This window comes from Pagrus major, chromosome 21 (genome assembly GCF_040436345.1).
Source record: "Pagrus major chromosome 21, Pma_NU_1.0".
Taxonomy (NCBI): Eukaryota; Metazoa; Chordata; class Actinopteri; order Spariformes; family Sparidae; genus Pagrus; species Pagrus major.
The window spans coordinates 21,216,440-21,241,995 of NC_133235.1; the positions used below are offsets into that span (position 1 = coordinate 21,216,440).

The following is a 25,556-nucleotide window of genomic DNA, read 5'->3' on the forward strand; positions in this document are numbered from 1 at the left end:
ACAAACATATTAGACAAGATTGGATAGATAGAAACAGTGGGACGTCTGCTGCACAGAGTGGCAGTTTTGTCGGTTTGGAAATTGTGGCAAAAAGTAATCATCAGCAGCCCGTTTCTCAAAACAAACACCAAATAGACAGACTGCTTGATTTTCAGCAGCATTTACATCAAAGTGATTTGTGGAGTAAAATGTGAGGTTGTTGACAAAAAAAGTAGCTGGATGAAAAATGGATGAAGGAACTGATGGAAACTCTGTCTGTTAAGATCAACTGTAAATGGACGTTTTCTCTGACCTCTCTGTTCCTGCCAACCTCTCTGTTTTCTACCAGTGTAGGTATAAAAAAAAAAAACTATTCACACACAAGGTCATAATCTAAACAAGGTTGTTTTGCTGACTTGGCCACCTATTCTCCGACCCAGCGGAACTGACAGAATAAATCTTTTAGCCGGTCAGAGGTACAGCTCTTAGATGGAAAGCAAGCAGGATTCAAATACTTTACTACCATGAGATTGTGCTCAGTGCAATAGAGATTACAAGCAGTGATTCCAGTGGCACTTTAAAACAGAGCAAGCGTGTCAAAATGCTTAGCAACAACACCTCCCTTTACTCCGCAGCAGAAGCATCTGAAAACTGCAGCTGAGTAAATGCCAGAGCGAATTCTGAAAAAACAGGTGAAAGATATATTTAGAGTTTACTTAAAGCTGCACTAATCAATAGTATTTATATTGACAATGGATCAAAAGACCTTGGTTGATGTAAACAGGCTCATTTGCATTGACAAACCCACAGAGAATTTTCACCCTACTCTGCAGCGTTAATGTCTTTCAGCTCACTGATTTAAAAAAATTTTGATGCTGATACCAGTTCAGAAATGCCTCCGCTCTACCTAAAATACTGGATGGGTTATTGGCATGTACAATACCATGTAATTTATATATTAGGAAAGGGATCCTGCTATCTCCCGTACACCTGTATGCAACTTAAGGATTTTTTACTAACCAATATTCATAAACGGTGAATGACTTGTGTAATCTCAAGCATATCCATACAGATAAGTTGTATACAGCTGTTAAAAAATAGAAATAATACAGTATATACATGTACATAAATGTAAATATATGGATTGGTACTCAATATTGGTTGATACTCAAAGTTAAGGTATCAGAATTAATTTCAGGAAGGAAAAAATAGTATTGGTACATCTCAAATTGTCTTTAATGTTTTTGCTCTATCCAACTCTTTTCCAGCCAAATTAGGCTGCTGTTTTTTAGCAAAAGAGCTCGGATAAACTGACTGTTCACTACCTGCTGAGTGCCAGCAACAGCAGACAAAATTAGCAACGTACGTTGGTGGAGCTCAAAACGGAGCTAAAAGGAGCAGATATTGGAGTCCAAATGAATGTTAATTAATGTCACTCTGTGTCTTCTTGTTTGCAAACGCATTCATCATATCAGTGTAACAACATGTGTTTACAACTTGTTGCACTGACCCTGCATGGCAAAAAAATCTCCAAAAGAGTTAATTTTATTAATGAGGTATTATCACTGATGCTTTAACAGATAAACAGGATTGTAATATTGTGGCTGGTGGAAGTGGAGCAAAAATACTATACATATATAATGCAGCTTTCTTTTATTTGAACAGCACTTATCAAAAGATACGCAGTAATATATGATTCGATCAAGATAAAATGTACAAAACAATGGATACATTAAAATAGAGCAGTGCAAGTGCAATATCCTCCACAGCCGAGGAGCCCTAACAGCAAACGGTCCCCTTTAGTCTTTAAGTGTCAGTTGGGAACAAGGAGCAGGTTTCTGCCTGAGGATCTCAGGCTGGTCGGTAAGGGCCAAGCAGTTCTGATAAATATTCTAGGGGCCGGGCCATGAACGGCTTTAAAAGTAATAAGTAAGATCTTAAAATCAATCATAAAAGCAACGGGCAGCCAGTGTTAGGGCATGAAAATTGAAGTAATGTGTTCCCTTTTCTTGCTTTTGGTTAGCTGTCGCACTTTGTGCAGTTTGATTTCTGTTGAGTAATTTCTCATTAATACCTGTTTAAAGAACATTACAATAGTCCAACCGCCAAGAAATAAAAGCATGAATGACACTTACATATATATCAAATGAACTTATCATATCTTGCCTATGTTAAATCCACTACAGTATCTATAGCTGACATTTATATCTAGTGGAGTAGAGAACATTATTTTCCTCTGGAGTAATTGTATCTCAAAATTGTATATAAGGGCTCCACTTAATGTACTTTACGGCGTTCAGAACTACAGTGTCAGCCAGACTTCTAAACTCTAAACACTGAATCAAACCAAATATCTTGCGGTGTATTTGAAGTGCTCTCATCTGCTGTCAGTCAGTTCACATTTTGATGCAGTGACCCTTCTCCCTTGCAACAGCTCTCACTGCAGTGAAGCTATAAAAGTGAATCTCTTAAGTGCAGCTGGCACCATATTGTCAGTGATGTTTAAACCATCGCTCATGATGCTTCTGAGGCTATTTGTTAACTTCATAATGGGCCTTGCACCTTTTTTTATATCCTTACATAATGTTTAATAATCCATTAGTTTCAGCGGGTTTTGTTTTGAAAATGCATAGGTGGATTTAGAGTGCAGCCTGAAAAGTAAAGTTTCTTTCTGCTTAATGTACGTTTACCTTTTTATTCAATACCGCATAGTTAAAAGCGCGCAGTCATGGTTTTTGTGTGGTTTGTTGTGCAGCAGAAATCCCATTTTGCAGCGACAGAAAGCCTCTTTAATTACTAATGGTTCTTTGAAAGTCATGTCCAGTGTTGAAATGTGATGTCCAACTTGCATGACTGCTGCTGACCTTCTGAAATATTTATCTCAGTCTTGCAAATTGTTGAATGTCCTATTTTGGTGCCAGTTTTTTCTTGTTTGCCTCTGTTGCTGCTGACATTATTCTCAATCCCTCTGCCTCAAGTGAGCTCGATTGAAGCGGAGCCAATTTCACCCTATACAGTATTTACACACACTCAGTGCTCTGCTGTTCTTTTTTTTCACCTTTCCCTCTTTACTTGAACTTTTTTAGCACCCGCAAACATCTGCAAAGACACTCACACTAACCTTGCCATTCACACATTAGATTGGTAATTCATTGAGAGACACTATTTCATTCTGTAAGGCAGTAACGACAAATTCATGTTGTTTGTTTGCGTGCCTGGGCTAAAAGCCTTCGCGTCTCACCAGAGGCCAGTCCGCCGTATGTCACCGCCACCTGTCGTGTGTGTTTTAATGAATGTTAACCCTTTCAATAGTGACATAAAGATGCCATGAGAGGAAATGCAATCCCTAATTCCCGACATGCCTTAGCAGCTCTCTCACTCTGCTATTCATCATCACATCCGTTTACTCTGCCTTAATGTTTTCATTCCTCTCTCTGTTTGCCAAGGTTTAAACTAGAATGCATATGTGACAGCCCAGGCGGGGATTTCAGCAATTTTCTTTGTAGCTGTAACGATGAACTTTCCCCCCCTTGGTGTTATTAATGTTGTCTTTTGCCGAGTACTCTTGCTGTGGGGAGTCATGATGAAATCTCTGGTCAATCTTTTTCTTTCCTCCAGGTGCAACAACCGTACGCAGTGTGTGGTTGTCACTGGCTCTGATGTCTTTCCCGATCCATGCCCTGGCACCTACAAGTACTTAGAGGTCCAGTATGAGTGTGTTCCCTATAGTAAGTATCGCCATCCAAATCTCATCCTGAACTCTTATTGTGTGTTTTTGAAGCGTCTGTAGAGTAGACAGATGTGCTGTAACTACAGTCTCTGTTCAGTTGCAAATATATGTCTGTTTTACAGATGATCCCTCAACTGGAAACTGTAAGTATTTGGAAGGCACTAATGATGATAGATTAAGGTGAAGCATTAAGCATTACAGTCGTTTAAAGGGTCAGTTCACCATAATGACTCTGGTGGAAGTCATCCATGCAGATAGTTTTGTTTTTACCTCGTTTTGAGATATCCGCCTTTAGGCTTGTGTTTTGAAAGCTGCTTCCATTTTGGATGTGGTTCCAAGTTGGCGAAACACCCAGCTTTGTTAAGCTCAAAGGCTAAAGAAACTTTAATTGGACCTTATTGTATTTGTTAATTAATGTTAATTCTGTAATGGCCTAAATGAAACTTCTGGCAGCTCTCTGGTTAATGTGCTCTCTGCAAGCCAGCGTCTGCACTCAGCCAGAGACTGTCTGTGAGGGAAAAGAAATTACTCTAGTAGACTGGCCCCCTTTTGCACCAAATTAACTCTGGTTCTTGAACCGGTTCCGTTCAGGTTTCTTGAAACTTGGTGTTATCTCGCAACCAGCCCAAGTATTCACCTGTTTTGAGCGGAACCACCATAGATTGCACGACCTGTGAAATATGACACGCCCAGTTTGGTTCGCACTTTCTTTGGCTAGGAACCAACTTTTCCGGTTCCAAACCAATTAACTTTTCGTCGAGATGATCTGAACAGTTCAAAATAGGTGTGCGAACTAGACTGGCACCGGTTCCACCTTGGTGTAAAAAGGGCCTTGGGTGTTTTTTGTATTTGAATATTTAACTTTTAAACATTTTATATCAACGTTAAGGATTTGAAGTCCATCTTGACATAATTTGTTCTGCAGTTTCATGTATTCCTGGTCAAATATTACTTTATAAATAAATATAAATAATACTAACAATGTGGCTTAACTGTTCCCTGTTTTTTTGGCAATGTTTAGCCTTATAGATCAAATTATACATAGTTTTGACTGTTACTTCAAGGCTAATTGACTAGTAAAAGTTTAAACTTTGTTTCAAACGTAAGGAAATTAGTTGTTCGATAATCGAGTTTGAGTTTATTTTTTTATGAAACACATTTAAAAACAACTACAGCTGACCAAAGTGCTGTCCAAAGCCAGAATCTGTGGAAAAGAGCATAAAACATCACAAAGACTCAAAGATCAACACAAAAATGTACAAAGTATAAAAATCACAAACACAAATCACAAGCAGCTTATACAGATCAGTAAGTCTCAGATGCTTAAAAAGTATGTTTTAAGCCGAGACTTGAGTTGACAGAGGGGGCGGATCTGATTGACAAGGGCAGGCTATTCACAGTCGAGGGGCGGCTATTGCAAAGCACAATCAATATAAGATCAGCTTCAGTTGAATGTTCTGAGATTGGATCTTCAGGTTTTAGGTCAGCTAGCTTGCGAACAATTTGGTCTATAAGTTAGTAGGATACACTTGTTATTACAATATAGTGGTTCATTTTTAAACTAGCAATAGACAAGTGTTTTGCTCTAATGTATCATTATGAGACGAATGTTGATTGCACAAAGTAGTGGCTGTAGAATATTGACACCATCTGCGTGTAGATTGGCTCAATATGCAATTTTTTGTGCCACCGGGCACGAACTCTCCCTGGAAAATGAAGCCAGACTGGCCATCCAGTCCGGCTGGCAACCTGGCTCCATTTCTATCTGCGTTCACGTCTCCATTATAGATTAAATGAATGAAAAAAAACGTTGTCATGTTTTGTAGGGGGAAAACAAGTATTTTATGACAATAATACCACTTGAAAACACTAAGTGACAAAAGGGTTGTCTGTTTCCACTTGAAGGTCGTAGCTACAGGCTGTAAACATTACATTTCTGGATTCAGTTCAAGGTTATCGAATCTTATCCCTGTTCTTGTGAGATTTCAGCTTCCACCACAGTGTCCCTGTTATTCTTTCTCACTGTTGTTTTTGGAACAACTTTCCACGTAAGAAATAGTCCATAAGAAAATGTTTTCTCCTCACTGCTGCGAGTACCAGAAGTAAAATTCCATTCACTTCTATTGTATTTGGGTGGTGGAAGAAATCTCAGAGGCCGCAAATAAAACCATAACTATACGCATGACTGGATACCACTTGAGGGTAACTGAAAAATAATATATTTTCTTGCAATTTGGGTGAACTGACCCTTTAAATAGCTTAAACAATAGTGACTTTAGATTTGGTGTCTTTTGCTGAGATAATAAAGGAGAGATTACAAAGAATTGGGTCTTACATTCACTAATGTCCTGTGGAAACACATTACAGAGGATATTAGAGTAAAATAGTATAAAAATCCTAAAAGTCTGAGATGACTCGGCATGTTTTCGAAGATTAACCAAATTCCTGTATTCCGGTCATGAATCAGCTTTAGTGTCTCGCCGTGAAAATTGTTTAATCAAATGTACTGTAGAGTTAGTTAAATCCGGCACTATTTTAAACTCTGTCTATGGTATCTGATTTGAGCTAATCTACCTTAAAAGGGTGTTTTAGATTAGTTTATAAGAGCAGCTTTAGGCGTCGTCGCTGCCTGTGAATGTACTTTGTATTTCAATTGATGAATTGTAAACATTTTCAGAAATATTCACCTCTTTTTTTTCTTCTTTCAAACAGACCTCCCTTTCACCTCCTGTCCCCCACCTTTTCCCTCCTCCCTGACTAACCTCTTTGCTCTCAATTTTTTTAACTTCCAATTTTTCACATATTGTCTCCAGCCTCTCTCTGTAGCTTCGACAGTCTGCTAAAGAAAACTCCATATTAGGCCGACTGTTCATCAGTCATCTCATGTGCTGTTGCTCTCTTTGGCTCATTTAAGAGTTTGGTCTGTAACATTAGCACCGTGTCATGTTTTACGTGTGTGGGCGAGCTAGTTTGGAATCAATTTCTGATTTGTGTTTAGAAAGTTTGAACAAATTCCACCCGCAGTCAATACATGCCAAAAATAACTGCTGTGCTGTTTCTCTAAGAATCGTATCCATCTACATATGACCGGGAGATTGTTTTTTCCTCTCTGCTGCCACTTAGGAGAAGCATTTTTTAGAGGGATTTATTCTGCTTTTACAGTGGCCAATGCGTTATTTTGTTGGCAGTTAAAGATGGTAGGAATGAAGAGTTTAATGTGCTGGAAAACATAGCACATAGCTTGTCTCCAGCCATAACTTGTCTGTTTTTATATCCTAGGAAGAGAGGCTGTTTCAACTAACAAACAACCTTTTTTTCTCTCTAGCTCTTTTTCCTATAGCAGCCCTGCAGTTCAGCTCATGGTCATATCCTCCGACTAATTCTTCTCTTTGTACCTGGTGGTTGACTCATGATAACCTTTCTCTCCCTTTTGCACTCTTTTTTTGCTTTCTTTTCCAATGCCTGAAATAGAAGTGGAGCAAAAAGGTAAATGAGTGGTCTGGTCCTCCCCCACCCCTCCTCCTCTGGCTCCTTGTTCTGTGGTGTTGAGTACAGCTCCCCTCACGTCTCCTCCCCCTCCTGATTGCCTCTCCTGTCAATTGCTAGACCCATAGGAGGATTGTTTGCACCCATGGAGTCAAAAAAATGAATTTCAAATACAGAATTTCAAATGACATCCACGGTTATCGAATGTAGTTTTTTTCCCTGGCAATGTGAAAGAAAACACCAGCTGTTCGGTGTCGATTTGTTCCGGGGACTCTTGCATAGCACTGTGTTAACCTTTGAAGAAGAGTAGTTGTGTTTATATATTCTTAGTTTGCTTGGCCCAACTTCTGCTGCACCCATAGCACGTGATGTGAAATAGCAGTGATGGCTGAGTGAGATTGGCGCAAAAAGTTTGAAAGGAAAACAAGAATTCACTGTGTCCCTTTTTTTATCCTGAACCAATCAATTTAAAAGCGTCTAAATGGGAATCTTGCCATGACCTCCCTCACCCATCAATGGTTTCTCCTGTCTCAGAAGTAGTGAAAATCCTTTACCACTGTTGTTCGATCTATCCCCCAACCTTCCACTTTCATTTTACCTCTGCTTTGCTGCCGCCACCACCATTTACAACCTGTTGTTCACTCTTATCACAAGATGTGAAGTCTGTCCCCTTATCATTTTGGTTCATGACCTCAGTCATGTGAGTATGCATGTGCAGTGTGTCCATCTACCCAGCTGTTCATGTGGCATTTGACGTCAAAGACAGGCTGGTATTTACAGAAACAGTGTGACCACTACTTCTCCCATTTCCCATGTCTTTCATTTGCAGGATTTTTACCTTTTTCGTTCACATTTTGTTTTGTTTTGTCCCTGTTAGGTCGTAGCAGCAGACCCATGAGATGCAAGTTCTCTTAACCCTACATTTCTCATTCTGAATAATCCTTATGACACATTCATTGTTTTTCTTTTTTCCCCCCGATTCATTAGCAGTAGCACAAAAGCGCTAGTTAAAAGAATCCTCCAAATTCACAGTCCCTGATCTTTTTGTCAGCAGCGAAAATGATGTGTGTCAAATGTGTTTTGTGTGTTTCAAATATTTTGCCTTATTGTATTTTGTTTCACTCTCTTCTCTGTCACTAGTTTTCATTTGTCCCGGGACTCTGAAGGGTGTAGGAGACGCCACCTTCCTGTTTGAGGCAGAGCAGCAAGCAGGCTCATGGTGCAAAGACCCACTGCAAGCCGGTGACAAAGTCTTCTTCATGCCCTGGACGCCATACCGCACAGACACCCTCATCGAGTACGCCTCTCTGGAGGACTTCAAAAATGGACGCCAGACGACCACTTATAAACTGCCACACCGTGTTGACGGGACAGGCTTCGTAGCCTACGATGGTGCTATCTTCTTTAATAAGGAACGCACTCGCAACATTGTCAAGTTTGACCTGCGCACTCGCATCAAAAGCGGCGAGGCCATTGTTAATAATGCCAATTATCATGATACCTCACCTTATCGCTGGGGCGGCAAGACAGACATTGACCTGGCAGTAGATGAGAGGGGCTTGTGGGTGATCTACGCCACGGAGCAGAACAATGGGCGCATTGTGGTGAGCCAGCTCAACCCGTACACTCTCCGCTTTGAGGCCACGTGGGAGACGGCGTACGACAAGCGGTCCGCCTCGAACGCCTTCATGGTGTGCGGCGTGCTACACGTGGTGCGCTCGACCTACGAAGAGAACGAGAGCGAGGCCAGCAGGAGCCAAATCGATTACATCTACAACACCAAGCTCAGCCAGGGCGAGTACACCGACATCCTTTTCCCCAACCAGTACCAGTACATCACCGCTGTGGATTACAACCCCAGGGACAACCAGCTGTACGTGTGGAATAACTTTTACATCCTGCGCTACGACCTGGACTTCGGGCCACCCGATCCTGCAGAAGGTGAGAGCTGCCCCAGCTTTTTTTGTTTGGTGGTCCACCATCTTTGTGCAGTTCCTCTGTTGTTTGGTTGCAGCGTGGCATGTCACAAATGGTTGCCTTTTAATTTAGGATGCAATTCAGGTGTGATAAAGAAAAGAGGGTTGTGTTAGTCTTGGGGAAAGGGCTCATTTGCAGACAGAAATTACAGATTCACCTTGGAATGAGGGATAGCTCCCAGTGGTATCACGGCGCCTCACAAACCTGTTTCTTTATTACCATGAGGCGAGCTGAGGCACTCACTCCAGCTGAAGCTTGGACCCTATCAAATTCTTTTATCTTATCCTTATCCTCTTACCTTATCCCAAACCATTATGATTTTATAACTTTATATACAAAATTCTAATAACATAATTTTATATATATATATATATATATATAAAGTATTGTGCAATATGACAGAGGTTATCCTTGCCTCCTTACCTTGGGATTTTAAGTTGTGTTGCTATGGCTACCTTAACAACTTCACAGAAGCCATTTTATATAATAGATCAGAAGATAATCACCATCCTATTGTGGCATAATATTTCTAAAACCACCAGGCTGAAGTGTGTGTGAGTAATGTACCACATGGTGAATCAGGGAAGAAGAATAGCTGGAAAGAGAGATCAATTACAGTGAAGGATCTTGTCAGGCTGTTAGGGGGCTTAAATTAATCTGTGAAGTGCTGAGAGGCGACATACGTGACACGAGACTGGGACCTTACATTAAACTGATGATGGGCTTAATTACCTGACTGCACCCCATAGAGCCGGGCTAAGTCTCCCGCATGAAGTGGGAAAACAAGGAGCTTGACCCAACTTCACGGCTCAGGTTGCCCCCGAGCGCTGGTCTGGATTAGGTTATGATTTTTAACTTCTGGAAATTCATGCCAGGAGGAAATCTGAGTCTTGACCTGTGTTGTCGAAGGAAGGGGAGGAGGGGGGGGTCGGTGTTGATGTCTCAATGGCGGCTGTGTGCTCCTGAACTCTGGCCTCTTGTCAACACGTCTGTTTTTTTTTTCTTGGAATCTCCCCTAGCATGATAACTCGACACCCGAGGGGGCTCCAAGTTTGTGTCTGTTTTGCTGAACAGCCAAAGCCTCAATTAAGAGCATGTTAGAGGAAAGATATGAAAAATACTCAAACTTTAATGAGTTCCCCATGCATGCAAACTGCCTTCTCAACTGTTCGCGTCCTGATGTATGTAAATGTAATTAACAAGTGAATTATCATAATTACCCTCCTTGTCTCAAAAGAGGCTCAGGGAGAAGAGGAAAGTGGCCATCACAGAGCATTTCCAATGAAGGGTTTAATGTGCTCTCTCAGCTACTGTAATGCCTCAGTAAACATAAATGCCACATAGGCTTAGTGTTGCCACTTGCTGCAGGAGCAGTGCATTTAATTCAAGGAACCCAACAGAACATAGCTGTTGATTTCACTCATTATTCTGAGTACCCGCTCCCCTGCCACTGTTTTGTTATTGGGATCCAATCAGAAATGCGTCCTTGCAGCAGAACATGTCACTTTGGATCATTAAGTGTGTTTTGTGGGAACATTTTGAGCTCAAGAAGGAGAGAGGAGGCATCTCAAGATGCCTCGACCAGCAGCGGCATGCCGGGCTTTCGTGAATAGCACTTGAAAATAATTGGTTCTTGTTTATTAGGGTTTTTTTCAGATCTACACCTTTAACTTCTTTACTGTGTAGCTATTAGGAATTATTGCTGCCCGTGATATGGCGTTGAATTAAACAACCTGTTCTGCAGGGTAATCTAATGGTGCTGAAATAATGTCTCTCTCTCTGAAACTGAGGGGCACTTGAGGCGTAAAGGAAATTAATTGTGCCCATTAAGATTCATCGACCACAGAGTGAAGTTACCTCGAACACCAAACCCAGTGTATTTTCTCTCCTTTGTAGAACTCATGTAACACAATGAGCGTCTGTGTCCTTTTCTGTCAGACGCATCAACCTTGGCTGCGAGGCTCATCCCGGAGAAACGCTGAAGTGCCAGCAGGATTAGGGGGTTTATATTGAAGGAGTTTTAGGGAAAGTGATCAAAGCACAAAATAATTGAGTTTAGCAACTTGTCGCTATTTCCTTTACCTTGTGTAGAGTGTTTGTAACGTTGCAGGTTTCTTAATTCTGGCCCTAGTTGACATGATTAGCCAAGATCATTCCCCACATTGATCTTACTGCTTATTGTTCCAAACAATTCACACGCATTTAAAGAAAATGCCTTTTCGCTGCTAATGCATTGTGAACACAGAGCAGTAATAATCAATAGTTAGAGAGTCCACCTCCTCAGAGGTCTCTCTAAAAGAGGTGCATGCCAATAAAAACCACACCTAAGTGCCCGATGTTACACAACTTGGAGGGACACCGGTAATGTATTCTCTGTGATGTGCACAGGCATTAACTGATTTCAGGCCAATGAATTCAGAAAAACCAATCAGAGGAGCCAGTAATTGCCGAGAGCATTTCAAACTAACAAGGGGAGAAAGGAGAAAATTAATTTGTCTTTGAGGTAGCATTGATCTGAGGCCTTAAAGACGAGAGGCATAAAATTAATGGCTTTGTCCGAAAGGCTTTGCCACTCAGCGTAATCTGGTCGCAGTGAGCACGAGGGGGCTCCAAGCTGAATTGAAATGTCAAGAAAAAACACTATTTGGTATCCTGCATGCAACACGATAGAGACCTTTCGTCACAAAGCTGAAGCCATTTTGTAGCTAAACCCAGCTTTGCACCTCGCTGCTCCTTGGTTTGCTTTTGAATCCCCTGAACGACGCCTCCAGGTGAGCCTTCAAGACGGAGGACATTTATAGATGTATCATGCACTAAGCCTGTGTTCCACCCTCAGAAGCATGATGTTTGGCAACCAAAATAGCGGCTGAGGTGAAGGAGTCTGGAGATTTGCAAGAGCTGTAATTGTTCTGCTGTCATGGTGAAAGCTGGCGAGATTATGGAAGGGAATTGTTTAAGTGGACATTACAGGCGTAGATGAGACGGAGAGTTTTGCCCTTTCCGTCCGCACATATATCTTCCTGTCTGCATGTGTGAGCCGCTTTGCCACCTTCCTCTGATTTAAACCTTCTAGTTGTGACTGCCCCATGTCTGCTGCTCCACAGTGCTCAGTTTCAGGCCTCATAAATTACCCGACAAAGACACAAGATATGTCCAGCAGAGCTTTTTCTGTCTACTGCTCTCTTAAAGAACAAGTGCCAATAAAGCAGTGAGCCCTGCAACAATTTCTCAATGGCTTGCGTTTGTTTCATTTAGCAGAAATAATGACATATTCTACAGTGTTGGATAAGGCACATGATTTGTCTTGTGGACCTTTACCTTCCATGCCAAGCTCTGTGCTCCCGTCACGTAGGCTGAATGAAGCAGAACAGCATGAGTGCATATAAACAGCCTAATGTAAAATTCATGTCTTGTGGGATTTGTCTCTGTCATTAATTACCAGCACTGGCTCGAGGTAAAGGGGCAAAAAGACCAACTGTAGCTCATACACAGTCCTCTTAGACAGTCTTGTTATTGAGTCAAGATAAAATGCTCAGAGAATAAAGAAGCATGGATATATAACACACATGGAGTCACACCATGTCTTATTCACTGAGGTATAATGGGCATCATTAGTGTGGCAAGATGCCTATTGGTCTTTATTTAGTTAAAGCAAAAGCCTGACATTTCGGGAAATGTCAGATGTTTATTTATGCGGTAGAGTTTTGCAGGAATGAGTTCTGAAACCTGGAAATAAGTTAGGAAGTCAAAAGTTCTTTCCTTTTTTCTTTGTATCCGGTTAAGTGCCTGAAGTAAAGTTAACACAATAGCTAAAGAGATTTTCACATTTTGCTCTGTGACATAAAATACATCAGTGAACACATCACATGTGAATTCTTTAAGCTTTAACGTGTCTTGGTTGCTAACAATTGACTAAATGAGACTACAGAGGTTGTCGAACACCAAACACAGACACCATTCCATCCTTACAGGCGGACTTTAATGTCCAACTTGTAGATCGATCAATTTAAGGTAAAGTTTGTATAGTATAGTGTAGTCGGATGCTTAGTCGTGGTGACATTAAAGTCATGTGACCGCAATGTAATTAGTTTATAGCCTTACATTAGCGACTGGATATAGCCTTAAATTTACCGTTTAGTGCATTTATCACGCTCTCTTCTTATACTTGGATTTAGACTGCTTGTTTAACCACAGGATCTTTTTTTTTTTTTTACTATTTTTACATGTGCTAATAGACACAATAGCATTGTGATAATTGCGTACATTGCCCAACACTGGTAATTAGCATGTTACATTTTGTTTGTTTACAAAAAGCGATGTGTAACAAAGACAATTTGCTGCACGTTGTTGGCTGTGAGCAGTTGTCAGGCATCCAGCAGAGCCTTCAAGAACTTAATGTGCCAGGAAATAGCCTGATACATAACCCACCATAAAACATAAAACACGTATTTTGTTTTATTTTTTGCATGATTGAACAAACAAGACATCACGTTTTATTAAGTGAGCTCTAGATGTGCTGCTAATTGGATTTTGTTATCTTTGGCTAGCTGTTTCCCTCTTGTTTAAATTCTTTATACTAAGCTAAGCTAACTAGCTGCTGGATATAGCTTTAGATTTACCCTACCGTACATTTACCATGCTCTTTTCTTGTTCTTGTGTTTTCACAGTGCATTTAAAAGAAAGTTTAGGCATAGCCATATTTTTTATTTTTTCATTTGGATTGTCAACAGGAAGTTTGCTTACCATTTAATATGGTTTAAAAATGGACCCCTGCTATTTAAAACAGGGTTCTTTCCTCATCTTTTAGCATTATGCAGCTGAATCAGGTGCTTCTCAGCTCGAACTAAAGAGGACAAGAGCACACTGATTGATTTGCAGCCTTTAATGGTGTAAACAGATCCTGCTAAATTAGGGATGATTTTAAACTGAGCTCTGCCTATTCAATATTTCCTTTCCACTATATGTCTGTGTGTCTGTCTGTTTGTTTTTGTACTGGGAGGATTAGCCTTGTAAGTGATTCATTATCACAAAATGAAACCACTTAAAACAGCTTGATTTGGCTGCGAGTTATCTTCCCTAATAGCAGGTATTAGGCAGCTTATGATCCATTTATCCTGGGTGTTTGTATGGACAGGTAGATGTGTGTAATTTGAGATAAAAAAAACACTCTTTAATGCTTTGGTATACGCCGCAAAAGCAAGGACAAACAGAATATCTAGGCTTCGGATCATCTGATTATGGTTTAATATTTTTTGTCATCTTCCTCGCAGATACCTAAAAGACTCTGGGGGGCTATAAAGTGATAAAACTAATTCTCTTTCATCTCTGATGTCTTGATTGATGAGCTCGGATAATCGTTTTTCTTCCTTTTAGCTCCGTTTTAATTTACACACTCTGTTTAGACTCGGGTGACGGCCATTTTTCAAGTGTTCAGTCTCAAACTCTTCCATTATTTACAAGAGGTATTATTCAGCATATGGCAACAGTATGCCTTTGGTGTCAGATTGCCCATAAAGAGTGACTTCACTGCCTCTTGGGAGAAATGGTAGCTAATTGGTGCAGCCCTCTCTGAGTCGAGTGCTATCAGAGGACGCGGCTCTTGCTGGCCGAGAATTTGCTCTCCACAATCAAAAGAAAATTGCAGCGCGCCTGGTGCTCAGGCATCAAAATAAGCCCACAAATACATCGACGCCCGCCAAACACATTTCTGTAGTATTTAATAGACATGTTGTATGTTTAATGTTCTTGATGTCCTTCATAATCACACTTTGATAATCCTAACCACGCTGACTGAAAACATCCACAAAGATTGTATCTTGTCTTTGATTGAAAAAAAATCACTCAGTCGACATCTGAGCGCCCCTCCTAATTAAATCGTGATGATTTAATGATTCTGCCTGAAAGACTGAACATGAGAGACAATGACCAAGTGTCTCATCGCATGAACTGAAACATTTCTAATTATGGGAATGAAAGGTAACTTGGTGCTAGAATAGAATATGTCATCTTAATATTACTCTCTGTTGGTTTTTGTGAGTGATCGTTGGAAGTCGGGCTGCACCTAACGATTATTTTTTTATTGGGTGATTTCTCTGCCAAATATTTTCGCAATCAATAGGTAAATCAAAAGAGTGAAAAACATCCATCACAGTATCCAAGAAACCCAAGGTGATGTCTTCAAATAAATGACAAAATCCAAAGCTTAAATTTACAATAAAATAACGAAAAGCAGAAAATCCTCACCCGATTGTTAAAGCTTGAACTAGAGATTTATTTTTATTTTTGCCAGAAAAACAACAACAATTGATGGATCATAAGAATTATTGTAATTTTTAAAAAAGATTATTCTGCTCAAGTTAGCTCTTCAGCGAAGGCTGGGTAATTGTTTGGAAATGTTTTAACAAAACACCAACAAATAAATTTGCTCTCTCTTTCAGTCTGGTTAAAAATATGAATGTTTACTGGGTTAGCTTGATAATACATTTAATATTTTGAAGTTTTTCAATAAACAACCAACCTAAGCGCTGGTAAGCGATGGATATTGGTGACATGTTCAAGACTAAATATTAAATCGAGAAAACTAGATTAGCACTCAGTAGAATCCAACAATCCCCTTTTGTACTCTCTTATAGATACAAGCCACCTCATCGAGATTTATATATTATTCCCTGAGAAATTAACAAAATTGTTGAAAACTTGCAATGTTTGAAGAAAGTGAGAACAAAATTCCTGGCTCCATACCAAATTTTATTTGGGTCTATTGTGGGCCAAGAGCCATCCTCCATCCAAGTTTCCTGAAAATCCTTTCAGTAGTTTTTGTGTAATCCTGGTCACAAACCAACCAACGAACATAATGCGTTAATGAAAACAATCATTGGTCGCAACACAATAGAAAGATATGAAGATATTCCCAGTTGTTTCCAGTATCTTTATATTGATTGAATCACTAATGATAATGTGTGCTATTGAAAGTGTTTGCATTTGCCAAGATAAGAAACATTAAAAAATAAGGCCAGGACGGAACAAAATATGTCTTGATACTGTGAGCTGAAATGTGGGTGGCACAGGGCTTTGGACTCTCGAGGTCTCAGGAGCAGGTTAATCAGGTGATGCCAGCATGCTGTTACAGGCAGATGCATATTAAAGCTTATATCAGCCAGTGGAGGAGCAGAAGTTTGCTCAGGTATGGAGAGGTTTAATAATCTAAAACCCAATTACACTTGCCCTGGTATTGCATTATATGCGTATATTGAATCAACGGAGTCAGCCTATGAATCATCTCAGTTTTCCTGAGTCAATAAAAAATCTTCACTGGCAATACAAATTTGAAATACTTCTTTTTTTTCTTTTTTAAATGTTGCATTGTTATACTCTTATGTTGTTTAGAGTTATTCATGCATTTCGGAAATGAATCTTATTTCTTTAATCAGATTTACAGCTATCCTCCAAAAAAGTAAAAAGAGGTAGACTATAGTGATCCTGTTTCTATTAACAAAATTCTGATCATCATTTTCTTGGTCTGTCTGCCATTTTTTAGGTAATTCTTAACATGTTTCCTGGAGCAATTAGGAACACCTTTAAAGCTGTGGGTGCTCACAATAACCACGCTTGTCAGCTGTTACTTTGCAGCCATGCTGGCCTGGCCAACCTGTTAACGTCTGGGTGACAGAAACACAATGACTGAATGAGTGTAAGGGTAATTAGCCAGGGCTCCAGCCAGGGGAAAAGGTCACTAAGTAAAATGTCACAATTCAGCCTCACTGTAGGGTGGTTTGAGGTTTATTTTTTTAATAGCGAGCATCACAGGAACACTGTTCCCTCCCTGCTGTGGCCTCCTGACCACATCGCCTGATATAAGCTTTGTAATAAACTCAAATATTCCACTGGAGTGAATAAGGAAACCCGCTGACTGGCTGACTCGTGTGAAACGTGAAATGTGGGCTTTGTCACCATTCTCTCTCAGGAAATGGAGATATGTGTCTGATGATGGAGTGTCAGATAGCATGATATTGCATTTTTTCCCAGAAGCACCAAGGGAACCAACACTATAGTGCCTTTCACATCAGCAGACCTCATTGTGGGAAGCTGCTTTTATCTCCAAGTACAATCAGGTGGTTGTGGGTAAAAATCTATGATCGTTCATGCAGGATACTAGTATATCCATGTAGACACTCACGCACGCACATACACTCTGTATCCACTGTGTTTCCTGTTTTATTCATATTGGCTATTCATACTGTATAAAATTTATAGATTTCCTATTTCTGCTCTCATTTCGTAGTTGTCTCCGGGCTCTCAGCAGCAGATATCCATCCGTGCACACGTAGTGGTTTTAAGCAGGAACACATCTGAGCGATGGAGCAAACACAAGCGCCTGTGCACACATGCATGTGCATATTCACACATAGATTTGCTTCGCAGGGTAGGCGTGGATTGAATACAGTGGAATTGCATTATTGCTGATGTATGTTTTTGGCTCGGAGCGGTGCAGTTCTCCTTCCGCACACCAGCTTTATCAAAGCGAGAGAGATGAACTAGGCAGGAAAAAAGTGAAATGCAGCCAGGCTTTGTCTTCATTGTTGACATTTAATCAGCCCAAGGTACTGACTCTGTTGGGAGGAAATCACGGATATGTCAAAGGATGCCACCGTCACTGCTTGGCTTATTTATGGGCTTAAGTAAACTAAAAATAGCAACAGATAGATGGGGTGTTGCATTGACAAGTTTGCTTTGATTTTGTTTACTGAAGGAGCAGAGAAGAGGTGGACGCTGGGAGAAGCTTTTTATTTCTAGGAATTATGGGCAGCAGTAACTCCAGAGATACCATCGAGCCAAAGGACTGAAAACAGTTGGAGTTTCCCCGCTGCTGGAAACAACGGGAGTTCGAGGCAAGGGCATTTATGACTCCAGCTCTAACAGCCCCACTCTTCTCTCATTCTAGTGCCAACCATTGAAGATTTCTCCGTCTCCCCATCCATACCCAAGACCACCTCGGTTGTCACCACTACCACTGCGTCCACTGCGAAGGGGCAGGGTGACACGGTCACTGTTGGAGGAGCCGATCCAAGAGAGGGGAGGGACCCGTTTGAGGACAGTCGTAGCCCGGGCACAGCAGAGCCCACTGTCCCTGAGCTGCCACCAACACCCAGACGCTTCTGTGAGGCGACCAGGAGGAGAGCCATCGACTGGCCCCAGACCCACACTGGTAGCACTGTGGAGAGGCCCTGCCCCAAAGGGACCAGAGGTAGGACCACCATCTGATGTTTATGATACCTTTACGTTAACCAGAATTTTATTTAAATCTATACTATATTGTAATAATTTTTTTTAGATTTTTCAAAACCTTTTTCTGCTCTGCCTGCAGGATGTTAACAATAACACAACATCCTCGAACACAAGACTTGTGTACTCCCAAGTCTAATTTACAGGCACTTTCTAACTTTAGCTTTCCAATTTGTAAGTTGATCAATTCATAATAAAGTGTGTGTAGTACAGTGTAGTAAGAAGATAATTGATGGTGACATTGAGGTCATGTGAATCTAATTTAGTTTGTTTATAGCCGTATGTTAGCTTTTTACCTCTGCCGATTTTATTTAAGCTTCAAAAATCATAAAGTGGTGTTCAGTTATGAAGATTATGTTGCTGAACAAAACCTGTAAGTATGATCAACTTGTGTTTTCCAAAAGAGCTTATTTTCTGAAATAATCCAGAATCCCATTGAAAAATCCCATTTGCTTTTTGTTGGGAGATCCAGGGCGATGCTAACGTCAGAGTTAGCCCACAAAAATACGTCATCCCTGCAGAACTCTATTGCCAGTCAGCACTACACACACACAGATATCTGATTACAAGTAGCCTAGTTAGCTTATTTGTTGCAGCAGTTTTTTTCTGTGGTCACACTTTTATGAGCTCATGAGTCATTACATTATTAACATTATTTGCTTCCAACACTGACAATCACTCAACCAGATGATTTTTTTCTTTTCTGGTCTGGAATCTGATTTATCAACACAAAATGAAATGTACTGCGTGTCATTGATTATATAATCTTATAAAATCAGCCCGTTACATAATAGTAAGCCCATGCATAGGAAAAAAGGAGTGTGTATAACCACTGTGATTGTGATGCAGAAATATTGTTTAGCACACTTTAAACAGCCACACTCACTCACACCCATGACTATTAAAACAGTAACATGACCAGCTGAGCCCAGAGCTGTGTGAGAACTGATCTAATTGCTGCTCTGTAAATAGTGGTCAGTGTTTGTCAGACTGCTGCAGAAGAAAGTCTTATTTTCTTCCAGTTTATGCTCATCTTTCTAGTATAAAATTGGTTCAATATTTTCTTATGTTAGGCCACGCGACATACACTCTTGTTATAGACAGGAAGTTAATGACAAATTAATAGAGTTGGAACACCTCTTTGTTGCTGTGACGCATAAGGTCAATAACATCTGATTGTATTACCATGTACATGATTTTCTGCTATTTTTTCATCTCGTATAAGTCCATCTATTTTTAATCATCTTGATTGCTCGCTACTAAACTCTACAGGGGGTAAACAGGGATAGTGTTTTTTTCTATTAACAATCAAACATTTCAAAGAGTCTCAGAATCACACTTTCAGCATACAAATGATCAGAAACGAAGCTTCAAACATCCTGACAAAATAAGTGAAAATGGCACTTTATTTGTGCTTATTTAGGTGTTAGTGTGCTATTTCCATCTTTGCTTCTGTGTGCCGAGTGTGTGACATTTGTACTGGGGGGTATGTCATGTTTGAAACTATAATCTAGCATGTTTAGAGGTGACATGACTCTGTTTTAATATAATGGCATAATGTACAAAGCCAATTTAGTTGAGATTGCAAGGAGAGGAAGAAAAGAAATGCTGTTGCCCATTTCATATGTAACAAAGCAAAGAAAACAATGAAGATGTTTGAAGTTATACAAAAGAAATCTCTGCCAAATTCCAATGACTGCTAATTGTCAATTGTCTAATTACATCCAGACAGTAGACTCACAGTTACTTCTTGCTTTTAAAATCACTTGTGCAGTGAGGGGGAACATTGTGTTGATTGCAGTTATAACATTTCAGTTGACAATGATACTCACACAGGAATCTCTCACAAGTTACCTTAACACCCCATCATAGAGACTGACAAAGCTGTCAAAATATAAAGCAGGGCTATCGGAGGATGAAAGCCAAAAAGAGACAGTGTTTTGACTGTGGGGGTGAAAAGAGAACGAGTCTTGTGTTACATATGTTGTCAGCAACGAGGCATTCATTAGGAGTTATCTTGTATTTCATTTAGACATGCATATCGTGAGAGCATATGAAGTGTTTAGTGATCTGAAATGTTTGCAACAACAAACCAGAGTCCATTGTTTTTTTCTGTCAGTTTTATCCAAGCTATGTAGGAACCTGATCGTGTTTTAGCATCTCTTATACAATTTTGTTTTGTTCGTGTAGACCGTACAGATATCGCAGGCTTTCAAATTGTTTGGAAGTGGTTGTTCCTGCAGAGCAGTTAGTTTCCTGCGCAAGAGAGTCCGTGTGAATGAAGGATCAGCAGGAAAAACTGTATTTGAGCAAGGTTTTGGATTCCCTCCAACTGCTTTGTTTATTCTGTGGTACTGCAGGCATCGCCTCCTTCCTCTGCACCGTGGCAGGGACCTGGTGCTCCAAAGGCCCGGACCTCAGCAACTGCACCTCCCACTGGGTGACTCAAGTGGCACAAAAGGTAAAGCAAGAATGTGTCAATTACAAAATATAACAGCGAAACAAACACGTTGCACAGGTAAAATCAAACATCCGAGTGGCAGTTTTTGACCTTTTTGTTTGGTTTGTTTTTCCTTATAGCAGCAGAGAGCCTGCTGGTCATGGTTATGAAAATATTTTATATATTTATTTTTTTCACGTGTAGCTAAGATACAGAGTGGTAGCAGAAAGAAATGAGCTTTCTAAAACATCAGGAGTAAATGCCAAGTTCTGCAGTCTGTTGCTGAGAATCAAAGAGCTCGAGCCTCTTTCTTCACAGACTCGTCTTCTTTGATGTTCAGAGTCACGCAGTCAGAAATCTAATGTAGATGCACTGATAACAGTGTCGGTAGCCTGAACGGACCATAATGCAACTCAAACAGACAACATATTTTATTCTAAAGGAGATGGGGTTGATCTGAAAAACACCTTCCACACAGCAGGTACAGACTGAATGTTAGCAGAGGGAATACTAAACTAATAATTGTAGCCAGGTTTGGGAAAATTATGGAAAGTATACTGAAAAACAGACAGAATCCGCAGTAAATCAGCTTGATGTTTGAGTGTGTGGTTGACACAGTTTTCCCAAGATGCAATGCACAATAAGAAGAACCTATAAACGCAGACTCAGATTATTCAGTGTTGTTAAGCTATTACTTGTGTTACCAATCAGATAGTGTTGTAGGCAGGACATTGAGTGAAACCACAGAATTGATTTATTTTCTCTGCAATTGGACACAAAAAAAACTGATGCTGATTCTTATAAAAATGCTGATTAACGTCCCCAATAATAGGTCTGTCTCTAGTTTCATCCATTGCTAGACTTGTACTGACACAGGAGAAGCCTAAGTTAGTTATTTTTATTTTTACATAATTGCTCATCAACAGAAAACATTTGTAATTGGCTGAACTGATTGTATTACCACTGGTGTTGAATATAATTTAGATGTAATTGCCAACAACAGTGGTTTTGCAGCCATTATGCCACCAGATTGTCGACACTTCTGTAGTTCTTTTCACCAAGTGGGAGATATCGCAGCTGTCAGAAATTTCTTGTATCTCTGACTTGGAATTACACCTTGGAGGCTGAATGGTATGAATGTTTTTCCCACTCTGCCTCTCATAATTATGGTCCGTATGATAAGACATTAGCTGCATTAGCTTTCTCTTTGTCAACTTTAATTGGCAGTGGAATTCCAAGGTTGCTTTTTAATTGATGTCTGTGCATGTGTGGCTTCATTTCCTCTTAGTGCAGAATGGAAAAGTACATTGATTTCTTGTGCACTAACATAAAAAGCACCACAGAATGAATATTAGTATCTAGTATAGACTGAATAACATTAGTATTGTAACAATTTCCCTCAATTATTAACTCAAAAAAGGAGAAGTACAAACGCAAATTTTAAGGGAACAGGTGGACTTGATAAGTGTCGCGAATGGACACTGCCGGCTGGCCGAAAATAATTGAACCCCCAAAAGTAAACAGCAAATCTCTCCCTAACACCTATGATAATGTTAGAATAAATTATAAAGAAACAAAAACACACAGAAGGTTTGATTTATCACTATATATTAACAGAAAATAAATTAAATTACGTCTGACCAGGACACGCACACCAAACAAAAGAAGGGAGGCACACTCCAATACAAACAAACATTTGGCCAAAAACCCCACAACAACCCCAAAAATCCCTACAGTTCAAATGTCCAAATCCCAACGTAAAGTGTCCATGAAAGAATTATTCCTGAAAAAAAAGGTATCAAAATAAAACTACCTTTGACAGGTGGAAACGTGGCGAGCCGCCGTAAGTCTCAATGAAAAAAGAAGCGAACCCACGCAAAGCTCACCCAGCCCGTTTGGCAACCGGATCGCGGGCACGCAGTAATCCGGTGGTTTCTGTTGGATTCCTGCTGTGGAGATTCACCGAACAATCCTGCTGGCCACGTCCTCCAAACCTACGACCTTTCCCCTCTCCCCCATTTATCACATTTGGTAAAAATAAACAGAGTAAAAAATCATAATACCAGTCCGTATTAATAATCCGTGTTCTTACCCTAGGCTCCTGATAAGTTTGAACCCATCATGGCAATTGCAATTATGGCAGAAGACTAAGCAAGAAACATGTTAATCACCATAATTACCACACATCAAGGTAGACTTGGGCGACCCTTACTGTATGTTGAATGATATTAGGTCACAATTCAGGCAAGGCAGGTTCATGCTATTATATTTCCTGCTCAGTATGTGATCCATAACACATAAAGGGGTATGTATGTGAGTGTTTACATTCATGCTGCGCACAATTACTTTCCTTTCATTCTCAATATGCCCTGTTCTAATGGATTATGACTCTGTGGTGTCTGTGGGATATATTATTTCAGCTTCATATTGCAGAACCATCTCAGGTCGGCTTCATTGACGCTTCACTGACACCCACGTTTTCCCCATTGCTGTTTTTAGATTCGAAGTGGCGAAAATGCTGCTAATTTAGCCAATGAGCTGGCACGCCACACACAGGGCCCGGTGTTTGCCGGAGACGTCAGCTCCTCAGTGCGCCTGATGGAGCAGCTCGTGGATATCCTGGACGCTCAGCTGCAGGAGCTCAGGCCCAGCGAGAAAGACTCAGCTGGACGCAGCTTCAACAAGGTACCGTGAAAACTCCTGTCTGGCCTAGACTTTGTCCCCCCTTTGGCTCAGCTCTGTGTCAGCATGACTCAGGACATTCATTAGCAGGACACCTACAGAAACACACAAACAGATGCATTCACTAACATGCACACACACAGTCTCAGGTGAGGGGGCTAGAGGCAGGTCTAGCCCTGGGGGGAAGCTCATTCCTCTGCAGCTCCTTGGTAATTACCGGCTTTGGGAACACAGGCTCACCTGGCAGTTCTACCTTAAAGGAGCTAATGGCCATGAGCCCCCCACCAACACAAAGAATAACTCTTCATTGCTGACAAGTGTGGAACTCTCCCCTGGAGCTTCTGCAAACACTCGGCATGAAAAGAGCAGACCTAAGACGCACCTACAACTCTCAGCTGCTGGCAGGCCCATGGAGAGATGAGTGACAGTTTGAAAAATTACATTGTTATTCAGACTTGTCTCGACAGCAGTTCCTCCGTAAACAAGGTGATTTTCACCAAAATGACGCCTGTCGTTTGTGCCCTAATGTTCAGACAGCTACGTTTGCTATTAGTGCATTTGAAGATAAGAGCTGAAAGGTTTGTCACTGTTGTGCTGATCGTGTTGGAGTCCGACATCACAACATCAACAGCATGTGATTGGCTGATTACAAGGAAAAATGACAGGAGTTAAAGGAGGACCATAAAAGTGATTTTGCAAGTTTTCTTCCCTTCACTTGAAATCATGTAGTACTACTCTTCAAACCAGGCTGCTGTGTTTTTAATTTTTTCTACCGTTCCAGGTAGCCATTATTTCCTCTTCATACCTCTATGATGCTAAAATCTATTAGCAGAGTTGCTTTAGTTCCTGTAGTCAACATCATGCCTGCATTAGTTTTTGTCAAAATTGCATTACAGCCACTTGTTAATTTAGTTTAATTGCAGTTTGACTTGAAAAGTCTGCACGATGATAATGCAGCGCTGACAAAAATGAATGCATACTTGATATTCATGGTTACATGCACACAAGAAAACCAGGTTGATTTGAAAAATCAAGCTATACATGCGTTTACAGTACACAACCTATATTAACCTAAATACTGTTAAATCCACATATACATGTAACAATTCAGTAATCAGTCTCATTTTGGACCCACTTCTTACTTAGTGTAACAGACAGGTAGAATGCAAATGTCCTCAGGTAGGAACTGGCGGTTGATTTGCATTGCAGAGATATGTGAAATAGGCAAACATGTTTATGTCTGTCATCATTTTCAGCCCTAACTATAACATTCATAGATATCTAATTAAATACTAATGTCCGTTTTTAATTACATATCCAACAGCGACATCTCAGAATAACTGCTAGTTTTGAGTAAACTCAAGCTGTTATTTTCTTAATTTTGTGACACAACAGAAAAAATAGGTCTTCATCTGAAGGTTAGTGAAAGTGTTATTATATATAAGATATGAAAGCATCAACGTTGGATGAATTAGACGTATAAAATAAACATGATGAAAAAAGCGTGCTATCTGTGTAAGATAGCGTGTGATACAGGAGTAGCTCAACAACCCCTGATCATTTTGTTTCCACTGCTCTCCGGTGGTTAGGCCCTCTGTAGTGATGTACAGGTGTACTTCAGGACTTGGTGACATCACTATTGGGTGTGGTTAAAGGTGCAACAGAGCACACCTCTGACCACACCCAATGAGAGTTGAAACAGACTTCAACTTTGCACCAGAGAGGGCCTGGTGTTACTCTTTAAAGAGGTTACTTTGTGTTTGTTTCAATTTTAGTTTAGTTCATACTATAGTCATTGTTGAACACATGCATACTCCTAAAAAGCTGATAAGAAACCTAGTTACACATAAAAACGGCCAAGAAATCCAAAATCAGGTTTTGCCCTGATTCCCCTGCCCTGATTATGGAAAGTCTCTTTCTCGTTTACACGACGAAGAAATCAGGTCACTGCAGAAAGCCGCCCGCAGCTGTACTAAATGT

At 40.4% G+C, this 25,556-nt stretch overlaps 1 protein-coding gene across 1 annotated transcript in view; it reads left to right on the forward strand.

Annotated features, from left to right (window-relative positions):
• LOC141017052 (adhesion G protein-coupled receptor L2-like) overlaps nucleotides 1-25,556 on the forward strand; it is a 71,447-nt gene that overhangs the window by 18,654 nt on the left and 27,237 nt on the right. Inside the window, exons 4-9 of the mRNA XM_073491671.1 lie at nucleotides 3,598-3,707; nucleotides 7,181-7,195; nucleotides 8,336-9,136; nucleotides 18,114-18,416; nucleotides 20,815-20,915; nucleotides 23,394-23,579. Coding sequence (XP_073347772.1) covers nucleotides 3,598-3,707; nucleotides 7,181-7,195; nucleotides 8,336-9,136; nucleotides 18,114-18,416; nucleotides 20,815-20,915; nucleotides 23,394-23,579 — 1,516 coding nt within the window. The remainder of the gene's footprint in view (nucleotides 1-3,597; nucleotides 3,708-7,180; nucleotides 7,196-8,335; nucleotides 9,137-18,113; nucleotides 18,417-20,814; nucleotides 20,916-23,393; nucleotides 23,580-25,556) is intronic.